General features: G+C 40.2%; 1 protein-coding gene across 2 annotated transcripts in view; it reads right to left on the bottom strand.

Moving 5' to 3' along the window:
- Nucleotides 1-19,733, bottom strand: part of LOC149001650 (protein SEMI-ROLLED LEAF 2-like) — a 56,848-nt gene that overhangs the window by 29,833 nt on the left and 7,282 nt on the right. The window contains exons 3-13 of one of the 2 annotated variants that reach the window (XM_089136543.1): nt 16,729-16,803; nt 9,007-9,122; nt 8,401-8,515; nt 8,109-8,237; nt 6,870-6,917; nt 2,233-2,429; nt 1,941-2,137; nt 1,535-1,827; nt 1,138-1,287; nt 623-1,051; nt 356-505 (exon numbers count right to left, since the gene is read on the bottom strand). In XM_089136543.1, the coding sequence (XP_088992669.1) occupies nt 356-505; nt 623-1,051; nt 1,138-1,287; nt 1,535-1,827; nt 1,941-2,137; nt 2,233-2,429; nt 6,870-6,917; nt 8,109-8,237; nt 8,401-8,515; nt 9,007-9,122; nt 16,729-16,803 (1,899 nt within the window). Of the gene's footprint in view, nt 1-355; nt 506-622; nt 1,052-1,137; nt 1,288-1,534; nt 1,828-1,940; nt 2,138-2,232; nt 2,430-6,869; nt 6,918-8,108; nt 8,238-8,400; nt 8,516-9,006; nt 9,123-16,708; nt 16,804-19,733 lie in introns of those variants that run through there. The other variant, XM_089136544.1, reaches the window with a different exon arrangement.

Below are 19,733 nucleotides of genomic sequence, written 5' to 3'. Positions count from 1 at the left end.
GGTTGAAAAACTGCTTTGCTGCCTAGGTGGACGCTTTGACAACCATGTTACTAACTACAACAAGTTATAGAACTGATCCCAGTCAGTACTGACCCGGCAGAATCAGCTTTCCTGGTCAGTTCAATAGCAAATCTGGTTCATTATCCAGGTTATTTAGTGTCTTTATGAGTTATTATATTACAATTGATTCAGGGTTCAGATCAATTAGCAGAAATAAATCAAGGAGGCCAGAAGAATCAAAGTTAATAAAACCACATACTAAAATATAAACATTGTTATGAAGAGCATTACAGAAAAGGTTAGAGGCTAAATATCATAGGAGGTCAAGAGTACAATCCCTTAATTCCATCATTACCTTTGTCCGCGAAAACAGCAGTACCAGACAGTATGTATGAGCAATTGCTTCGTAGTTCTCAGGTGTGTTTTCAGGAGAAAGTGACTGTGCCCAGAGGGATGAAAATAGAAGAATAATCTGGCGACTGCTCAATCGAAGGTAAGTTGGATCCTGAATTTCAGTGAACATAAAATTGATCAAGAGTCATGACAGGTGGAGGCTAACCAAAAGAATAAGGAACTACATGTATGGAAATAGTCAAACAGAAGTGACATCAGAGTTGTGTACCAGTTCCTTATTTGAATTGCTATTAGATTTCTCATCTGCATCTAATGGTTCCACAGCACCTTTCCCACCATAAACACGGCTGTAGGATGACTTTAATCTGGGCTGCGACAAATCGTTGGGGATTCCCTGTTGCTCATCATCAACAACTTTGTCTATAGCATCTAAACTAACACTTCCTTGTAAAGAACTTTTCTCCCTCTTTAGCTTCTCAAATAGAGCAGCTGAAGACGAAAAGACAGAAACAGTTCGAGAGAGTGTCCTTTGGAAGTCATTGGATTTTAAAGAGTCTGGAGAAGCAGAGCGAGGACGAGGGCAAATGGATGATGGAATAAGAACAACAGAAAAGATGCGATGGGCACCAACTCGTGTTTGTTGATCTGGATAGACCATTGCCAGGAGCAGTTGATGAAATAATACCTCAGGGAATGTCTGCAGGTCGAATTAATTTCAATTTCAACACTAGGAGTGAAGCACCAAAACATAATTAAAATAATGATGGAAGAAAGTTCCCTTGCCTTGCTTTGATAAGATAAATTTGGCAAAGCCGCTACTAATTGGGCAGCACGGTAAACAGCGGAAATTGTAGTTCTCGCAATAAGTTTAATTGTTGAGAGGTTCTCCAACATCACAGCCATCATGTCAAGAACAGAACCTGCATCTCCAACCTGTTTACCAGGGCCAAATCCATACTGTGTCATTATGAACTTGATGGGAGTTGCAAAAACATGCGTAGATCTAGCCTTCTGCATCACATTACTTGAAATAGAAACATAACCCAAAGGCTTTACCAAGGGGGGAAAGAATAAAATCAAAACTCAAAGGCATGCAGCCCCATAAAACCTCCAACGTGTAGCCCGAATTTCAAAAAGCCTGAAATACTACTTGCAAAATAATATGTAGATTAATTTCTACCTTTTTTGTTACTTGCACAAGACACTCATCTATTGCTGCTTGAAAAGCTCTGTTCCAATTAGTTGTTTCTGCTCCCACATTCGGATTATCAAGTGAACCATGTATACTTCGCCTCAATTGCCTTATGAGATCACTTACAGATCTAATTATTGGTACAGAAGACTCAACAGTTGTGTGCTGAGCAAGAATGGTAGTAACCTTTACAATGTCTATCTGCATGTCAGTTTCTTTAACTACGCTCTTGTGATCAAGGTGCTTTATTAAGATTGATAACAATAAATGCAAGCTCTGGCCTGCAAAATTTTGACAATTTTTATGAAGGAAGAGTCAGCCTTACCATCTTCTCAGAGGATATCTCAGGTAGTTAGTGAGGATACAAAAAGAGTACTAGAATAAAATTATTTACCAGAGTTTTCCACCAACTTCTGCATGTCTAATAAGACATTAAGAGCAAGCCCATCATCAGGAGACCACAGCTTGCCATTATCAAAATAGCGGAACAAGGATTCCAAGACACGGCGCATGGTTGTAGCCTCCTTGGCTAGCTTGGCCATGTTATGAAGGCAAATTTGGGACCATATTTGTGGGTTCTTGGCATCTTCCCTAATGAAAGTCATCAAAAAAAATTTGACGATGCATAGTTAGCAGCATGAGGAAATGCAAAATTTATCATTAAATCATTGGCTAAGAATTAGTACATGCTCAAACTTATTTCGCCTTTCTCGTTTAAAAACCTCTTCGAAGTAGCTCCTGCCACAACATCTGTCCGAGGAGGAGCATGACCCTCAACCTTAAGCACTTCTTGCACCCAACGATTTTGGCCCCCTTCTTTTCCATTGGGATCCTCAGAGCTTTTCTTCAGACCACCATAATTTTCCAACACAACTGAAACAACCTGTTAAGATGAAGGATTACATATGTTATTGAATGCTAAATACCAAAATGTCTTATGTCCCTCAAAAAATAATAATAAAGAAAGAAAGAAAGAAAGTATGGTCACTCAATACAGAGCTACGTGACTTTTATTTACTGTAAATATATTACAGGCACAAAGCATATCATAAGACTATCAAGGTCAAATTTTAGAAAATAATTTAGCAGAATCAACAAAGGATGCCCATGATAGATGAAGAAGAAATGTAACCTGATTAGATGGAGGGGACTTTTCAATATCTTTCAAGTTATATCCCTAGGAAAGATGAAGATAGGCGTGATGTCACCAGTTAAAGCTATACCAGATGGGGCAACCCAAGGTTTCCTGGTTCATGATCATATGTTTCTATTGTATAGTTTAAGGTGAAACCATTAAAACCAACAACTATTTAGGTCACAGTACTAAAAATAGAAGATGCTCCTCTGTGCTACTGCTTAGCTAAAAGTTTTAACTGTTATGTAAACATAACTCTCCCCCACCCTCAATACCCCCCCCCCAACCCAAAAAAAAAAATGCATGGATGTCAGCCCAAAGTCCTTGTCCATGAGTGGACACGACAAGCCCTAATGCGGAAACATTAGGATCTAGGACATCTTTCAGGTCATCATAGTCTGTTTTTCTCTCACAGAGACCCATCTAAACCGCTTTAAATCTTCCTTTGGCCAAATCAACAAATTCCCAGGTAAAATTCTTCTCAGGTGGTCTCATTTCTTCAGACATAGCCTCCTTCGACTTTGGGTTAGCAACAGCTCCAGCAACAGATTTTGGAATGGAAGATAAACAAAGGGCAGTAGGAAAGGCTGCACCTGTAGGAGATAAAGTATCATAGGAAACGAACATGGCTACGAGACTAGTACATATTCTCTTGCCCTTTTTAATACCGGGATGTTGTGGCCTGACCACATATATTCTGATGAGGGTCAGACTGCTGTAGCTGCATCCGCAGGATCAAGAGTACCATTTGTGGAGCCACCTGGTCGACTTGAAACAGCTGAGGTGAGGACTAGTAGTGAGAATTCAGATGATGTCGATGATACCATCCCTCCAAGTCAGCCATCAAGTCACGGAGGCAATCAGGCTGGTGGAGATGTTGGTGGAAGTCAGGGTCAACAAAGGGAGTCACCTCAACTAGGTCCAGGTCATCCTACGCATGCGAGCCGTGGTTCCCCTATTGCCCAGACTTATACTAGGAGTAGGAAAAGCAAATCAAACCTGGGACAAACGAATGATGATGCAAGCATATAGGATCTTGAATTGAACATAGGAGGCATAAGCCTAAATCATGGTCACAGTGGTTCACAACAGTAGAGTTTGGCCGGTTTGCAATCATTGGAGTACCTATACAGGGATCATATAGCACCGGGTCGGATTACACTGGGTATTCTTCTTATGGAGATTATGCTATTCCTCAAGAAACTGCACCTGTAGAGTACACATGGGAATGAAGGTGGGCTATTGACTGACTGGTTTAGAAACCCCTACCCATATATTCAACAGTAGCACAAATAGCAAGAGTAACAATGGGTCTTTCACCCACCCACGATTGACGGTTACCCCAGATTGCTATTCCTCCAGTGATTCGACATGGGGACATATTGGTCCCACATAAACCGATATGTGACATACTACAGTGATGAGTTCACTTATGAGTCATCTGTGGCCACCGTTCAAAATCAATTGATGCAGAATGCTGAGTGATACCAACTAGTAAACCAGTCAACAGGTTCAATATTCAAACTTTAGACTTTTATATGTGCAGTTGTGTACTTATGTATAAATAATGTAGTACTCTAAATCTTTAGACTCTTTACCATTGATTTCAATTGAATATGTGATGCGGCTTTTATATTTTTATTTATAAGCATGGAGGACAATAATATTGTGTGGCAACACGGTGTCCCCGCGGTTCCACAAGGCCATAGGATCATATGCAACTACTACGGAAGAGCCCTTTATGGAGGAAAACGCCGATTCAAGCAACACTTGGCTGGCGGGTTTTGTGATACACCCATGTGTCGTGTTGTTCCTTTTCCTGTGAGGGAATATATGCTAGCCCTGACGGCCTTAACACGCACTAAGCCCGTCCCGAGCCCGAAGAAGGCTTGGGCTCAAGATTTTGGCCCTAAGGGCGGGTTAAAGCCAAAATTTTCTGGCCCTGCCTAAGGCCAAGTGCGGGCCTAGGATAATTTTTTGGCTTGTCGAGTCTGTCCCAACCCGTCCTTGATTTTTGGCCTTGACCCTGGCCCTAATTTTGGCTCCGATTATAGCCCTAATCCTAGCCCTAATTTTGCCCCTGATGCTTGATTTCAATGAATTAGGAACAGGGACAACGATAGGGTCAATCAGGGCCTAGGCTAAGTATAGGGTCAATCAGGGCCAAAGCTAGAGACAGGGCCAATCAAGGCTAAGGACAGGGCCAATTAGGGCCAAGGACAAGGCCAATCAGGGCTAAGGCCAGGGATAAGGACAATCAGGGCTAGGGACAGGGCCAATCAGGGCCAAGGACAGGGCCAATAAACACCAAAGACAAGGCCAATTAGGGCGGAAATGGGCTTGGCTTGGCCCTGTAGGGCTTAAGGTCAGGGACAATAATCCTTGGCCCTAAATTACGGTCAGGGCGAGAATGGGTGTAGATTAAAATATATAGGGTTGGGCTTGGGATTGCAAAAGCCCGAACCAACCCGGCCCTGTTACAACCCTATATGGAGATAGAGGGCCGACGTGTAACTATTGGTGTACGTCGTGGTCGTGGTGCTGCTGAAGCTAGTGGTGGAGCTGATGCTGGAGAGCCTGGAGTTGGTGGTGGAGTAGCTGAAGCTGAAGATCTTAATTGAATTTTTATGATTTGATCCCATGTGGCAATATTTGATATTCCCATTCCATAATTGTCTTGTACTCTTGCAGTCTTGTAAACTTATGAAATTATGGATTATGATTTATGACTTACTAAAACTTCTTATGGTTGTAAAATTTTGAACACATTTAAGTTCTTTGATAGTTTGATACATAATGTATTTGACACTTCATAGTTAATAACTTGAATCACTTGATATCTCTACATTACATGTTGTCTAACCTTGTATTTCGCAACATTTCGATTTCACACATAGAGTTGACTTAGAAGACATACTTAGGGCTATTTTCTCACAAATCCAAGGCCACCAGTGTGTTCAAAAGGCCTTAACTAGGCTAAATATCAAGTTTCAGCTCAACTAGGGACCTAAAACCCACCAAGTTTACGCTAGAAAAATGGCATATCTCAACTGAGATCTCAGTATTTTGAGGTGGCGAGATATCGCTCAAGATCTCCCATGATGGTTAGAGGTCTCGCAAGATCTCACCCAAATCTCAGTTTATTGAGACCTTAAGACGAGATCTCAAGCAATTGAGTCATTACCCAAAAAAAAGACAAAAATGTCTCGACCAAGATCACAGCTCAACCTAGTCTTTATAAACACCCCAGCTTGGTCGAGACAAGTCAAGATACCTCAATCTCAACCTGTCTCGAGGCTCCTTCCCCCTTTGTTGGTTTTGGTGTTTTGGCCGAATTTTTCGCTAGAAAGTTGGTCGGATCTATACCTAGGCAACATTAACAAGCTGTTTAGCTCAATTTTGAAGCCAATTTTAAAGCAAGGTGAGTGTTCTTCCCAAACTTCTTTTTTTCAGAAACTATGTACTACATGGATGGAGGTGGTGAAGATGCTGGTGCTGGTAGAGTAGAAGTTGGCGGAGGTGCTTAGTCATTAATTTTACTCTTGCACTCTCATGGTGTAACTAATGTTGTAATGTGAAATTGGGAACAATCAAACATGTTGATGTATTATTTGACTTCTTTATGTTTCATTTATATCAAGAAATGATAGTGTACATCATGTTTTATAAGTCTGCATGTTCACTCCTCCAACATATTGGTTTCAACGTTAGGGTCAACTTGGAACTCATATATACAATTGTTTTTCACAAATCTAAGGTCACCATTATGTTTTGAAGGCCTAAAATAGGGTAAATACCAAATTCCCGCCCAAATTGGGCCCTAACATCCACTGAGATGGGCCCTCGAGTACGGTTATGTTGACTGGGGATTTTTACCACATCTTGGCCAAGATCTAACAAGATCTTGGTTTCTTGAGGGACTAGGATCCCTGTCAGGACCGAGATTTCAAACCATGCTCCAGAGTAGGGTAGTGCTACTGATGCAGATTTACCTTCGCAAATAAACTCAGTGCCATTAGATGCAGCAGTTTTAACCTATGCGCTCATCTAAATAATAAAAGACCTACTGCTATAAAATATGTGAATCATGTGATAATAAAGTATAAGGTAATAATAGAATAAGCTACAGCAAAAAAAGAAATCAAAATAACAAAACAGGATATACTAATAAAGTTTAAGGTAGCTTACATTATCAAATTCAGATGAAATGTGAGAGTATTCGCCCATGAACCAAACCTGTGTATCAAAAGAAGCATACAAGAAAAACCTGAGCAGGGTCACCAAACATTACAGATAATCTTCAGTTGAATTAACAGCTTATATATGGAAATTGACAATCTGACTAGTGAAATAACATTGGTAAGCATTTCATTGTTTTTCTCAGTGGATTAAATTTGAGCAGCCTATTTATAACATAATTAACCACTAAAGCAATGAATAAAAAAAAAATCTAACAAGGTACTAAACTTCCAGCACAAGTAAAAAGACTCAAGAATTGTGATTGGTGCAAGTACTGCTTTCACAGGTTCCTGTCAGGCTGTGACAACTGGACCAGAGTAAAGTGAGTGGCCTCAGACCTGAACCTTTGTACTGATGCTGGCAGCCCAAGCTTTTCACTGTCACATTAGGCGATGGCCCCTAAACATCCTCATAGATTAAGCAAAGTGTATCTATGCACTTAAATGTGAAACAACCAAATACCAAGATTATCATTAAGATTTAAACCAGAATTGTATGAACCAGTGCTAAATGTGCAAGTACTTGTTCAGTTTGCACATAGAAAGAAACAAATAAATTACAAAGCAGTAAAAAAGAATGTCAAGGTTTACATGAGGTAATGAATATTACTAAGTGTCAACAAAAAAATTATAAAGCAGTAAAAAAGAATGTCAACGGAGAGTTCTTGATATTCATTCACCTGTTTACCCACCTGACCAGTCTTTAAAATCCTGGATAGGAAGGTAAAGATTTCTCCAAGGAAAACAGGAAGGAGAACAATAAGAATCTAACCCATCACATATAGGGATTTAAGCTTTAAAAATGGAAAAAATCATTAAGGTGCACAACCCACATGCCAAATGACTAGAAAGCAGTGTTGAGCCTTTGAGTGCCATACTTATTCCCCCCCCCCCCTCCTTTTTTACTCTTTGGAAGCAATAATGGAAAATCCTTAACTAAACCTATAAACGAAGGAACTACCAAAAAAAACACCATGGAGGATAAAGTTGAGGCCAATACCCGACCCTACCCTCTCTACCTCTGTATCGCCCCTTAAATATTCCGAACAAAAGGTGGTCATAACTCATTACATAGTAATTCTGACATCAACATAGGAACAGGTTTCCTTTTTTTCCTTTTCTTTTGTTTCAATGCTAAAATACCCTGAAATGACAAAAACCTATATTGGAATGAGAGAGAAAAAATTACCATCGCAGATAGGACTTGAAGCCCAGCTGAACGAAGCTGATGTGTCCACTGATCCTCCCCCATTTCTTGCGCAAGTTGACACAATTTTGGAATCAAGCCTTCTAAGTTGAACATGTAAGTTCCATCTTTCTGCCACAATTAAGTATAATCATATGAATAAGTTTTGCATAGGAAGAAACTTGCAAAGATTACAAGAAGTTAGCTTCAATGCAAAACTTCAATCTCATCAACGAGTGACACCTTGAGTAACAAATAACTAACTGACCAGTCAAGAATAAATGCCAGTATTCACCTGATTATTGATGAAGTCATATAGAGTCTGGCATCCTATAATGCGCATTTCATCCTGTCGTGCTTGCTCAAGCAAAGTCTGTATGACGCTTAGTAAGCTGCTTGCAAATAGTGGCCTGCAATGTGTCTTATTAACCATTAATCATTTGTAAATGAGATGAATGATTGTATTTGTAGGAGAAAAAAAATTGCTGATGGATCAACAATATCAATGAGAAGTAGAGGAACTTTACAAATATAATCTTTGCTTTTTCTAATGTTATAACTTCAAGAGACAAGCCAAATTTTCTGTTGTTAACCTTACACCAAAAAGTTATGGCCCAGTTCTTTTAATAGATGAAAACATGAACACTCCCCAATCTGCCTTTTTGAAATTTGCATTAGAATGTCTACTTCACCTCTATATTGAAATTCTCCTTTTTTTCATCATATAGATTCAAAATATCTTCCTATCAGAAATAAAGTAGCAATATTCTTAGTAAATTAAAGGCTTGCCTAATCAGCAGTTTGAATTACAACCACAAAATAAACTAATAGAACCAGTTTCACATTCTTTGATCAAGAAAATTAGTGAAGCCATAAAATTCCTCAATAACAGAGAACTCACATTTGCTCCTTACAAGAAATTAGTAATTTCCTGTAAATAGACATGACAACTTTTGCGGACTGAAACTGCTCATTTCGTAATTCTCTGTAACATCTTTGCTCAAGACAATTTGTGATCTGCCATTCAGGATCAGCACTCCCATTAATGAAAAGATTAAAAAAATACAAAAATGAGCATGTATGAATCGTAAGATTGTATAGACAACAAATTGCTTTCATTTTCTTGTAACACGTAAAATGAAGTTTTTCTTTATTGAGAATAATGAGTTGAAGGCACCCAAATTCTCAATATCAACCGTATATATATAGCTTAACAGGAATTCAAGCCGGACTTTCTTTTCTGGAATTTGGATAGAATAACAATTTAATTAGAGAATCAACAACCCTCCTTGCTACAACTCCAGCTTTGGAGCTGGAGTCTCTGACATGTGCCTTCCTCTAGAAAGAGATTGACACCACCAATCATCATTAACCCTATCATTTGGGCCTCCATTTCCTTTCCATAGATGGACGCTTAGGTTTAAGAAGATCAAACATATCCACATATCAAGTAACCCAAAGCCCAACTTCCTTTATCCCTCAGCTTACCACCTCCCTCTATTGGGCCCAAGCCCATCTCAAATTATGCTTCCTCATCTTGTGGGCCTCTAATGATTAGGAGGCCTCGACCCACCCAGTCTTTGAATGCTAATTCTAAACCTATTTCCCCAAATGGCCAACAGCCCATGATATCCTCGGTACTTTCCAGTTTCAAAGACATGACTCACATGAGCCCTACTGATTTTTTATGTCCTTCGGCCCAACCAAACTCTTCTCCTTTGGCCTTCACCCTGTTAACTCATCTTCCACCATCCAACACTCATCCCCATCAACTGAACCTTCAACTCCAAATTCAGTATCCTCCATAGACCCAAACATTTTTGAAACCCCTTCCCCATGGGATCCCCCCTAGCGTGAGTCTATTTCTCCCTACTCGCCCCCACCAAAATGCCTCTTTTGACCCCAATTTTAATTGCTAGTCCCCCCCCCCTTTTATTTTATTATGTCTGATTTTATTGTGTGGAATGTTAAAGGTCTTAATGTTGTTGCTAAACAGGGGGAAGTCAAGAAATTCCTTTTGGACTCTAAAGCTACTTTCTATGCCATCCTTAAGACTCATGTACAATCTGAAAATTCCCATCGGATTGCTAGATTCATGGCCCCATCTTGGTCCTTTCTTTCCAACTATTCCCATTGTCCTAATGGACGAATCTGGGTTCTTTGGGATCCCTCCTCCCTTAATATCTCCCTCATCAATTCTTCTCCCCAATTCATGCACCTCTCCATTTCTCCTTCCAATGCCAACTCGTCCTTTTTCCTCACCATAGTCTATGATTTTAATCAGGCCTCCAAGTGTGCTCCTCTGTGGGACTCAATTCATTTATTTTCCTCTTCTTATAAGAACCATCCCTGGAGTGTAGGGGGGATTTTAATATTGTTCATTTCTCCCATGAGAGGGTGGGTGGGTGTCCCCCTAATCCGGTTGCGGTTGAGGACTTTAATTCTTGTCTCGATGACTCTAGTCTCACTGATCTTCGGGGCCGGCCACTCTCTCTCTTGGCACAACCACCGTATTGGTGAGGAAAGAATTGCCTCGAAGCTTGATCATTTCCATGTCAACCATCACTGGCTCTCTACCTTCCCAGATCCCATGCCTCTTTCTCCCCTGCTAACCTTTTTGACCACTCTCCCTACCTTGTCCATCTTTTCCCCTCTTCTTCTTTTGGTCCTAAGCCTTTCAAGTTTTTTTATATGTGGACCTCCAACCATTCTTTCCTCTCCACTGTTAAGGAAGCCTGGGAGAAGCCTGTTCACTGCCATTCCCTCCCCCTAATTGAATTTGCTCGCCGGCTTAGGAATACTAAGGAAGCTCTCCGTCGATGGAACTCTTCCACCTTTGGAAATATTTCCTCTAGGGTCTTTGATAGCCGTTCAAATCTCCAGAGAATCCAAGTCCTCCTCCAAAGTGATCCCCTCAATCCTCTGCTCGAGGAAAATGAAAGGGATGTTTCTTCTAAGTAATCTTTTCTCATCTCCCTTGGGGTTTCTAATACTACTTTCTTTCATCGCTCTCTTAAAGCTCGCAATAATCATAACTCCATTCCTGCTCTCCTCTTTAACAATGGAACTTGGATCTATGACCCCTCGAGAATCAAAGCCGAGGTTGTTTCTTACTTCTCAAATCTTCTCCCTCCCTCTTCTCTCCCGCCGCGTCCCCCTCTCCCCCTGATCTTATCAATAATAATTTGTAAACCCCCAGTCTCTCCCCTCTCTTTTCTCTATTCCCTCCCATGATGAGATCATTCAAGCCATCCGTTCCCACAAATCAAACCGTGCCCCCGGCCCTAATGGATTTAGTATGGGTCTCTTCTCTTGTGCCTGGGACCTCATTGAGGTTGATCTTATCCGCGTTGTCCGCAACTTCTTTCTCAATCCTTTCTAGCTCTCTTCTATCAATCAAACTTTTTCTTTGTCTTATCCCCAAAAAGGTTGGAGCCTCTTTCGTCTCTGATTTTCGTCCCATCTCCCTTTGCAATCTCCTCTATAAATTCATCTCCAAAATCCTAGCGAATCAGCTCAAAAAGGTTATGCCAAACCTGTTTAGTGCCAACCAAACTGCCTTCATCTCGGGTCGAAGTATTGCGGATAATAGTCTCCTTTGTGCAGAGGTTGTTAAGGGGATCGAAAGAACTTCTCACTCCCTGCAACCCTCCTCAAAGTTGATCTCCACAAAGCTTTCGACTCTATCCGCTAGGATTTTATTAGTTATGTTCTCTCTACTATGAGATTCCCTCCTTCCTTCATCCCATTGGATCGAGGTCTGGATCTCCACTCCCTTCTTCTCCATTTTAACTAATGGCTCGCCGGTGGGCTTCTTTCCCTCTAGTGTCGGTATCCGCCAAGGTTGTCCCCTCTCCCCCTACCTTTTCTCTCTGAATTTGGAGGTGCTCTCCCGCATCCTTTAAGCCAAAACGGATCAGCTCCTGATTTCTCCCATCCCTAAATGCAAAGCCCTCAATCTCACCCATCTCGCCTTTGCTGGTGATCTCATGATTTTCGCCAAAGCCAATCATAGCTCCATCTCGTCCATCATCTCTACCCTTTCCTTCTTCGAGTCCATCTCTGGCCTTAGGGTCAATCTTGACAAATCTACTCTCTTCCTTTCTGGAGTGTCTGAGCCTTTACGATTAAATCTCTTGAATCTTTCTGGTTTCAAGCCTAGCTCCTTCCCTGTTGTCTACCTTGGCCTCCCTCTTATCCCGGATAGGCTCTCTTGCCATTATTGTTCTCCCATGTTGGATCACATCCAACTCTAGAAAAGTTGGGCTTCTCTCCTTTGCCAGTAGGGTGGAGCTCATTCGGTCTGTGCTCCAATCTTCCTACCATTATTGGTGCAGCATTTTCCAAATCCCCAAGGCCATCTCGTGCTCGTCTGCAATTGAATCTCTCTTCTGTGCTTTTCTTTGGAAGGGCCAAGAATTAGCACGATTCCTCCGCCCCATTAATTGGTCCAACATATGTCGGCCCAAATCTGAAGGGGGCCTTGGAATTCATCGAATCCAAGAAGTCAATTCCGCTGCTTTACTCAAACTCATCTGGAAAATTGTCACCAATCATGACTCCAGCTAGGTCAAATGAGTCCACTCTTACCTTCTCAAATCTGACTCTTTCTAGACTACCCCTATCCCTCCTAATCCTTCTTGGATCTGGAGGAAACTTCTTCTCCTTAGACCCCGTCTCTCCCTACCATTACCATCCAGATCTCTTTTGGTTCCTCTACTTTCTTCTGACTAGATCCATGGCATCTGATGGGTATCCTTCTCAATCTTTTCAACCCCCGCTCTGTCTATAAAACCCACATTCCAAATCCACCCTCCTCTCGCATTTTATCTCTAGTGGTTCTTGGGTCCCTTCCCCTCACCATAGTCTCACACAAGTCTGGAACTCTCTCCCACCATCTTTCCCCGCCCCCATGATATAGTCATTTGTCTCCCCTCCACCACCAAATCATTCACCACTTTTTTTGCTTGGAACCTGTTTCACACCCCCTCCCCTCCCCCCCCCCCTTAGGTTGGGTTCAAAGGTCATATCCCCCATCATTCACTTACCCTTTGGAGAGCCCTAAACACAACCCTTCCAACTCAGTCATTCCTCATTTCCCGCCACATCCCTGTGAACCCAAATGGCATCCTTTGTTGGAACGATACTGAGGACATTGAGCATTTTTTTCTTTTCTTGCCCTTTCTCTAGTGCTCTTTGGAGAAAAGCCCTTAACTTCATTTGGCCCTGCTCCCGTCGCTCCTTTGGGTTGTTTGGGATTGGTCTTGGTTATTAAGTAACTTTTCAAGTACCTCTATATGTGACCGAATTGACAGGCTTGTCTTTGGTGCCACAATCCACCATCTGTGGTGGGAGCATAATCTCCAACGTTGGACTTCTAAATCTCACTGTATTGATACTATTTGGAATGCTATTTACTTTGATGTTTCCTCTAAGATTTCTGCCCATCCCCCCCCCGGTTGTTGACACCCCAAGGAATAGGCTCATTGTTGTTTCCTGGGGGCTCAACTCCCAACTCCATTCTCCTCTTTGATCCTACCCTTTGGATCCTCTTTTGTAGTTTGGTTTTCGTCTTTTAATTGATTATTTATTCATCCAAAAAAAAAGTATCCCAAAGCTGAAATGGAAGCTTGCGGCCAAGAAGAAAAGCATTCGGGCCAAAGGTTCTCCCTAAGCTCCTCTGAAGTAACTCTGTTAAGATTGTCCCCTCTTCTTCAGATGCTTCTAGACTCGAGTTTGGCAATATATCCTATAATCTGCAGTCCTTGCCTCTGGTGTCTCTAATCAGTTTATGAACAATCCACACTCCACACATTTAGATGTTGTGTCTCATGTTTTGAGTGCTTGAGGTCAACTCAAGAAAAATGGGTTGATTATGTTCTTCAAAATCTCCTATATATGGAGGCACTCACAAATATTTATTGGGTAGGGTGTCCAAATGACCAAGGTTTCATATGGCTATTGTTCCTTTGATGGAGAAAACCTTCAGACCAGGTATACCGTATAGGAAGAAATAAGCTCTGAATTTTTGTTCCAACACTGACACAGAGTTTTGTGCCATGACATGGGGTTATATGTGAGTTGCTATGACTCAAGGGTCTTCTATAAGATCGTGACGTTAGCTCCAATTCTCCTATTATGTTGTGCTATTTACTTATATTTGAGGATTAATCAATTTATGATGGGATCACACGTCCACCAATTACTAACTATTACCAAAGACGGAAGTAATAACCTCGAAACCTTTCGGCAAGGCGTACAATGAGATCTACTAGTAGAGGGTAACCAATCCACATAATTTTTGCTACATTGGTTCACATTTTTGGGATTTTATTTTATTGCAGGGGTAGATTAGGGAATTTTCCTTATTTCAGTTGGGATTTTTTTCCCCTTTTCATTGATTAGGATTATTTTAGGAAAGATTTTGTTTATTTTTACTAACCAAGGATCAAGGATTGAAAATCAGAAAAGAAAAGATCATGCTGCAGCCCAAGGCTTCTCTCTCTCTCTCTCCTGGTGTTAAGTTCTTCTCCTCCTGAACATGGGTAAGTGTTTCTTCTTCTTCTTCTTTGCTCTTCCTTCTTAGCTGGAAATTCCCTTACCCCTTCTTCTCACTATTCCTACTTTTTTTTTCTCCCAAAGACACTGTTCTCTACCTCAAATAATTTTCTCCTCATCCTTAAGGCAGAAACTCTTACGGCCTTAGTTTTCTTCTTCCTTCCTCTCCTCCTACTTCTTTTACCCTCTCTTTACTTTGCATGAAAGATCCCTTCCCCCCCCCCTTCTTATTTCTTCTTCTTTTCTCTCCTTTTGTTTCGTCTCCTCCGTCATTTCAACCAATCCCTTGCAGGTTTCCTACCCCAAACGCTATGGTAATCCTTTGCTTCTTCTATTTCTTTCCTATTTCTCCTCTTTTTCTGCTTGGCAGAACAAGGCTGCAACCACTCTTGTTTTCTAGTTCTCAGCTTATGCATTCTTACATCTTCACCCTAGCAATGAATTTTCCAGATTTGTGCCACTTCATAACTCTGGAAATCTTCTCATTTTATTGGGACTGCTGACTACACTGCCTTATTTACATTTTGCTGATCCTAAGTGGTGTAGAATACCCTAGTTCATAGGGCTGCCCTACGTCAGTTTAATTCCTAAAATTGAAATTATATGTAACCTACTTAAGATTCTAGTATTTTTAACATTTTTAGTTGAAGACTTTAATCGATGTATTGGGTCCCCACGAGACCAATATATCATGATGGACTACAGAGCATGTATCTCATACACTGTCAACCACAATCCTATATTCAATTAAAATTTTCTTTAAATAGTAATATATTGTGTTTGGTAAATCAAAATAAACATTTGTAAACCATCTACAAAACCTCGTTGGATCTAGTTTCTCCCCAATCATCACATGCAATCCTTCTTTTTTTTCCTACTCAAGGCTAGTGATTTCCGTCTTTATCTCTTTTATTAAAAATATGCAGTCCCAAACCCAGTGCACCAAAATGTACCACAAGACATAAATCACTGGTGTGCCAAAACCCAAAATGTATCATCACAACAATAAGGATCTCTCAGGTTAAAATCAACTATTGACGAGCGCCTAACCCAAACTTATCTGACTAGCAGTGATACATGCTAGAGTTAGTTCTAAGATTCTTTACCGTACACCACACTTTTGCATACGTACATTAATGCCCTGAAGTTCACAATTCTAGGAAAATAACATTTAACAACCATGTCAACATGATGTCCAGTCCTATCCCTAGTCAAGAACTATTTTGAGCTTAGGCCCATGAACACTATCATAACCTATTGTAGAATATCATGCAGTCATTAAAAAATTAATCTTCACCTATTTCAAATTAAACTAGATTTATGGTCACACTTCCACAGCTTTTGTTGTTGTAATCTCATATAGTTTGGGTGATCTACTTGTAAACCTATAATTACTCTCTTTCACTTAATATAAATAAAACATGGCTGTCCCCTCTTGATAGTCATTACTTTCTTCACTCTCTCTTTCATCAGAAAACTTATAAATTATATTAGAGTTCCATTACCCTGGCTTGCATTCTCATAAAAGATGAGAAACACGAAACATGAGAAGAGAGGGAGGAGGCCCGCAGGGGGCGAGATAAGAGAAAAAGATTGATGCCAACATCACTCCCTCTCCTCCCCTTAATCAAAGAAATACCAGGAAGGCCATTCTGGCCCAAGTTACTGACCGCCATTAGTCATTTTAAAGGTCAGAGTTTGGTAAAATTCTAACCAATCTTTTTATAGTACCTTTTTTTAACTGATGCAACCTAGACCAATCACCAATCTAATCAACACCATGGGAAACAGCTAGCCAACCCACCAGGTACTGTCAATGTGCAGGTTGTTTAGTCTCAACATAGTGTACTTCAGGACCATATAATATCAGACAACTTTTTTTCAAACTTTGGACAAACCAAATCCAACCAGAATATGACTCGCAAATGATCCTATGATCATATGCAGTTATGACTTCTGAATGTAAAATGAAAAGATACACAGTTTCATCTCTAAACAATCAAATGGATCACTAAAACACTAAATCAAAAGCTTCTAGAATTTACATAAGAAAGTGACGCAAAACCTTTGGGATGCGCATAGGATTTTTCGCAGCGTATTCACAGAGTTTTCCAATCTTTCGATCATTTGGTTCTTCATCCTGACAAAATATGAGAGCCAAAATAATAGTAACAAGATAACTACAGAAAAATCAGCAAAACACGTTGTAAAAACAAAATAAAAATGGTCTTAAACAAACTGCATAATAAATTCACCAGAAACTAACCTGTCACTCCGATATTTAATTAATAAGACTTAAAGAATCAATAAACCAACTAGGAAAAGGGGCTGGGGGGGGGGGGAGAATAAGAAGAAAATAAGAAGTCCAACATGCTCTTCTTCTGTAAGACTTTGTTTGAGGCTCCAATTCCTATTCTTCTTATAAATATATAACTTACTAAAATGAAGTGAATAAGCACTTCCCCTTATAAAATATCTTGTTTTCATCAAGATCATAATGAACCAATATATTAGCACAAGAACATCAAGATCTATTCTTGGTTTTGTTGTAAGTATCACAGTGCATTAGTATGTCTACATGAATGTACATCCCAAATGTAGCAATGTTAATGTCTCTGAATATGCATTTATTTTATTATATCAGTAGATGAATTGCAAATTTGCAATGACACGTTGATTAGTGTCTGTTAACTTTTTCCACATTGATGGCAGCAAAAACAGATACATTCTGGAGTATTAAATTGCACTTAGTAATAAGGACATACGAAAAAGCGGCAAACCCAGTTCCAAAGGCCTCCACACAAGCAGAGTCCCAGGGAATTTTTTCAACGCAGTCTTACCCCCAACAATTTTTGGGGTGCTTCACCCGAAAAAACAGAACATACAGTTCAGTTTCCAGCAGAACAAGAGCTTGAAAAAGAAAAACAAAAATGGCATGCCCACGGCGGGGGGGCAGGGGCAGCTTGGTGCTGGGGGGGAAGGAGTCTGTGAGTTGGAACCAGAAAGAAGCAATATAAGACCGGAGATACAAAAAGAATGACTTTAGATGCCTAGGTGGATTGTAATATGAAAGCATAGTCCATAAGGGAAGTAAGAAAGAAGATGTCCAGATGAAGTTTAATAAGATGAGATCAGTAAAGAAGGGTATGCACTGTGAGGTATAGGAATGCATAGTCTACACGAGAAGGCAAGAAGAACTTGCACGAAAAGAGCTGTCCAGATGAAGCTTAATAAGATGAGATCAGTACAACAGGATATGGACCTGGAGGAGGAAAGAATTGCACAAAGCCACAAATACCATACCAGCAGGTGTGAAAAGATAGAAGGAAAAAGAAAGAGAAAAAAAAAAAAGGTGATTTGAGTAGAAAATAGACATTCTCTATTTGCATGGACAGTCTAAAGTGATGGATTATGTTAAAGGGCAATTTGGGAAAAGGACCACTGTCTCTAGGTTATAGAGTCCTTTTAGGACTTTTAGGAATCCTTTCTACATGTTTAATCTAAGTTGTAATTGCAGGATCTCTAAAAAATAAAAAATAAAAAAAAACACAGACTATTTGGAGGCTCCAACAACGACAGTGAGGCTCCGAAACTCTCACTCTTGATTTGGCTTCTACTCTGTCTTCTTCTTCCATTATTCTTCTTGAGCTCTCTTTCTCCTCTGTTTCTTCAAGATTCAAATGTTATATAGAGCTGCAGGCTGCAAAAACACCTGGCGGATCCAACTTTGTTCATATCAGAGATCAACTGTGGCACTTTAAGGTTGGTCGAAGCAGTTTTGAAGACTTTTAGGGATTTCAGTTGAAAGGGGTGCAGCACCTGAAGCCGTGTTTCTGTTTTTGGAAGAATGTTAATGGTGTAAGAAGGTTCTAACACTTCTATTTTTGGTTCAGCAGAAGGATTCTCGACTTCTGGGAAAGATTAGTATTCTGTGTTTTTTAATTCTTGTCTGGAAATTGTGCAAAGAACAGCCCCTGATAGACCAGAAGTCGCGTTCTTTTTTGGGATTCTTTGGATTTTTCTTCTTTTTTTTTTGGTAAATTGATTCTGCAATATCTTCCCAAATTTAACCTCAAAATAGGTTCACTGTGCTCCTCTTTTTCATTTTTTTAGTGACTGAGTTATCCTGCGGTGCTCTGTTTCTGATTTCTCAAAAAAAAGGAAAGAAGAAAAAAGGGAAAGAAAAAAAAATTGAAGTTGTTCTTGTTGGTTGAGTGTATTAGGATTGGGAGATTTTTTTTTTCCTGTTGGTGTCCCTATTTTCTGTGGGTGGTCTGTGGTTGATGTTTGAATCTGAGTGGGTAGTCTGTGGTTGAAGTTTTCAAGTCTCTATTTTATGCGGTTTGGACAAGGGAGAAGCTGAATCTACTTCCAATCATAGCTTCAAATTTCACCAAAATTTTGGTGTCTCGGTCCCCAACTAACTGAAACAAGGCCCAAAATGAAATATTTGAGATTTCGGTCAAAATTTCTGCAAGATTTCGACCAACTGACCCCACCAAAATGAAACAATGTTCAAAATGAAATAGTTGAGACTTCAATTAAAATTTTGGCGAGATCTCACGAGGTGTACAACAATCTCGCGAGATTTCTTCCCAAATCTCAGTCTATAAAAGGGGGCTGGGGTCAAAATTTCGACTTTGGTTCCCCTCAACTATTTTCTCATTTCAAATGTGATTTTTGCCCTATTTGAGTCAATCTTCATCATCTTCTGCATGTTCTTGCATGGTTCTTACTGGAAAAAGCGTGCATCACGTGGATCCAATGACGTTTCTATCAGATCTTGCACTTTTTCATCTCAAAGGTAACCATTCTACAAACTAGATTTTTTGAAAATGCACATTAGAATGTTGTCAGATGGGTATGGAATTGATATATGTTGAACACCACATGCCAATCTACGAACTCACGGTGTCGAAATTTGGTGGACCCATCTTTGGAAATCCATCAAGGCCACCAGTAGAGCCAAAACTAGTACCAATAGCATATACTATACCAATTGCAATGCCATAAGAGATTCAGGTGATTGGGAAATTAATCGGAGCACTAGCCGGCCATGCAGCAACAATC

The sequence above is a fragment of the Hakea prostrata genome, chromosome 10 (assembly GCF_041222555.1).
Source record: "Hakea prostrata isolate BN-2017 chromosome 10, UWA_Hpros_2, whole genome shotgun sequence".
Lineage (NCBI taxonomy): Eukaryota > Viridiplantae > Streptophyta > Magnoliopsida > Proteales > Proteaceae > Hakea > Hakea prostrata.
The sequence above is the reverse complement of the archived record's forward strand: the minus strand, read 5'-3'. Positions and strand labels throughout refer to the sequence as shown.